This window comes from Monoraphidium neglectum (genome assembly GCF_000611645.1).
Source record: "Monoraphidium neglectum strain SAG 48.87 unplaced genomic scaffold scaffold03062, whole genome shotgun sequence".
Taxonomy (NCBI): Eukaryota; Viridiplantae; Chlorophyta; class Chlorophyceae; order Sphaeropleales; family Selenastraceae; genus Monoraphidium; species Monoraphidium neglectum.
The window spans coordinates 5,425-8,081 of NW_014010566.1; the positions used below are offsets into that span (position 1 = coordinate 5,425).

At 66.9% G+C, this 2,657-nt stretch overlaps 1 protein-coding gene across 1 annotated transcript in view; it reads left to right on the forward strand.

The window, feature by feature from the left end:
* MNEG_12097 (hypothetical protein) overlaps positions 1-1,557 on the forward strand; it is a gene marked incomplete at both ends in the record, with an annotated part of 2,828 nt that extends 1,271 nt beyond the window's left edge. Inside the window, 3 exons of the mRNA XM_014039432.1 lie at positions 889-975; positions 1,265-1,419; positions 1,524-1,557. Coding sequence (XP_013894886.1) covers positions 889-975; positions 1,265-1,419; positions 1,524-1,557 — 276 coding nt within the window. The remainder of the gene's footprint in view (positions 1-888; positions 976-1,264; positions 1,420-1,523) is intronic.
* Between the last annotated feature and the right edge of the window lie 1,100 nt (positions 1,558-2,657).

Genomic DNA, 2,657 nt, shown 5'->3' on the forward strand with positions numbered 1-2,657 from the left:
GGGGTTGGGGTGGGGTGGGTGGGTCATGGCTGAGAGTGGTGATGTGGCCTGGGTGGTGGTGAAACGGTCGAAGCAGTGCTTTACCACAGGCATCAGGGATCAACTGAGTAAGCGCTGGCGGCCGGTCGCACATCCACGTGAGGGAGTATTGGCAGCGAGACGTCCTCCTTGAAAAAGGTGTTGGTCCCCCAAATGATCGTCGATCCAAAAATATCGAGAACGCCTGGCGTCGCGTACATGCGCAGGGCCTGGAAGTGGAGGTGCAGCGGCTGATATCGCGCCACCGCGCTGAGCTGGCGGCTGGGCAGGAGGCGGCGGCGCAGGAGGCGGCGCGAGCGGCAGAGTCACAGCGCGCGCAGCATGAAGCGGACACACGGCTGTTGAGGGAGCGCCTGGCCAAGGTGCTGGGCCTGGCGGCGGCTTGCACGTGTGTGTGTGTGTGTGTGTGTGTGTGTGTGCGCGCGCGCGTGCGTGCCAAATTTTGTGGAAGGTGTGGTGCTGTCTGTTTGTATCACAGGCATGCTTGAGTCATGTGATCCAGGGATCTTGCTCATGTGATAGTTGTTTTACCCCTGTTGCGCTCCTGGCCCCACGAAGAAATTCCGACCGACCTGGCACCCTGCGGACCACGAGTGCCTGCTGCGACACATTCTCTTGGCCCGGCTTTGCCCCCTCGCCTCCTGCAAGTCCTCTCCTTGCAACCACCAGTGTGTCATCACGAACCAGCACGACCCACCCTAGCCAGCTCTTCCCCCTTGCGCGCCACACACGCACACAGACAAGCACACGCACACAGCACTGGGCCCCTGCCACCATCCCACCCCTGGCGCCTCATTTCACCACCTGCGCCCCATCGTCACCACCCCCCCTCCTCCGGTGCACCCCCAGGACCAGGATGACGCGGTGGAGAGGGAGAGGGCGGCGGCCGCGGCCAGGCTGGGGGAGGCGTGCCAGCGCTACGAGCAGCAGATGCAGGTAAGGGAGACGGGGATTCGGCACGTGTGGGGGGGGCGGCCGGGAGGTAGACTTTGCCAGAGATGTGGGTTGGGTGACGACGAGGGGCCGTGCCAGGCCTGATGGGGACCAGTGACCCAGCAACCCAGCAAACATTGTGGCGAGAGGCTTTTTTGTGGACGAATGCAGGGGTCACTGGACTGTTGCCCACGACGGCAATCACTACTCCTTTGAAAATGGCGCAAGAGAGGCTGCATCTTGTTTTCTCCTTAATGCTCAACGAGATTTCTGCCGTACCCGATCCCCGCAGGTGCAGCGGCTGCGGCTCGTGGCTGATGCCGAGCTGAAGCTGGAGGCGGCAGAGGCGGCGTGGCGCGACGACAAGCGGCGCGCGGAGGAGGCCGCGGCCGCCGCGGCGGAGGCCCTGCGGGCGCTGGAGGGGCGGCTGGGGGAGGAGGCGGCGCGGTGGGTGGGGCGGGGTCGCGAGGGCTCTGGGCGCAGTCAGTGTCACGTGTCATGTGCCTGGATGAATCTTTCATTGCATCGCATGGGGCCTCACACGGGATCAGGATCTCGCTGCAGCAAAGCGTGTGCAATGAGTAGTGACAGGAAGGGTAGCGAGTTCCGCACCAGCGACGCCAACCGCTAAGGGGGTGGCGGCGTGCATATGCCAACGGCGCAGCGCGCCCCTTCCCCGGCAATTGTGCACACTCTCCCGCCTCCTGACACCAATGATCATCCAACCACCAGAGAGCTCGAGGCACTGGAGCGCCGCCACGCGCGCGCGCTGGACGAGGCGCGGCAGCAGGCGGCGGACGCGCAGGAGGCGTGGCGCGCAGCGCTGTCGGAGCGGCTGCGGCGCGAGGCGGCTGAGGGGGAGAGGGCCCTCAGGGCGCGGCTGACGCGGGAGAGGGACGAGGACGTGGAGGTGCGCGCGTGCGCGCGCGTGTGTGTGTGTATGTGTGTGTGTATGTGTATGTGTATGTGTGTGTGTGTGTGTGTGCATGCGACCTTGTGTGTATGCGCACCCGCGTGCATGTGTGTGCCTGCGTGCGTGAGCATTTGTCTGGGAATGGATGACATAGAGTGCGGCCGATGGGGGGTGCACCGTTGGAGACGACAGTGTAGCACGACAGTGTAGCAGGCCGGCGGCCTGCAGCCGCACTGCGCAGCAGTGGCACAGCGGCTGCGTTGCTTGCCACAATTGAGCCATCTGGGCGGGCATCTGGTTGGGGGATGTGGGGCGGGCAAGTTTGGGGGTGCCTGCCTGCATGCGCTCTGCATGAAGTTGCAAGGGTTGGCGGTTCTCTTCGGCCTTGAGGTCTGATAGATGAGCTGAGAGGCCCGCCGAGGACCGAGCCGATCAAGCCCGATCAGCGCCCCAACCCCCCACGCGCCCCTGAAACGCCGCAGCTCGTCATCCGGCGCCTGGAGGACGAGAGCCGCGCGGCCGGCGAGGCCGCGCGCGCAGAGGCCGACGCCGAGCACGCCGCCGCCCTCTCTGCGCTGCAGCGCCAGGCGCGCGACGCCAAGCGCGGCGAGGAGCGGATGGCAGGCAGGTTCCGCGCAGCTGCCGAGGCGGCGCGCGCGGCCGAGGCGCGGGCCGCGGAGGCCGAGGCGGCGGCGGAGGAGCTGCGGGCCGCGCTGCGCGACAAGGAGGAGGCCGCCGCCGCGGCCGCCCGCGGCGCGGCCGACGCGCGCGC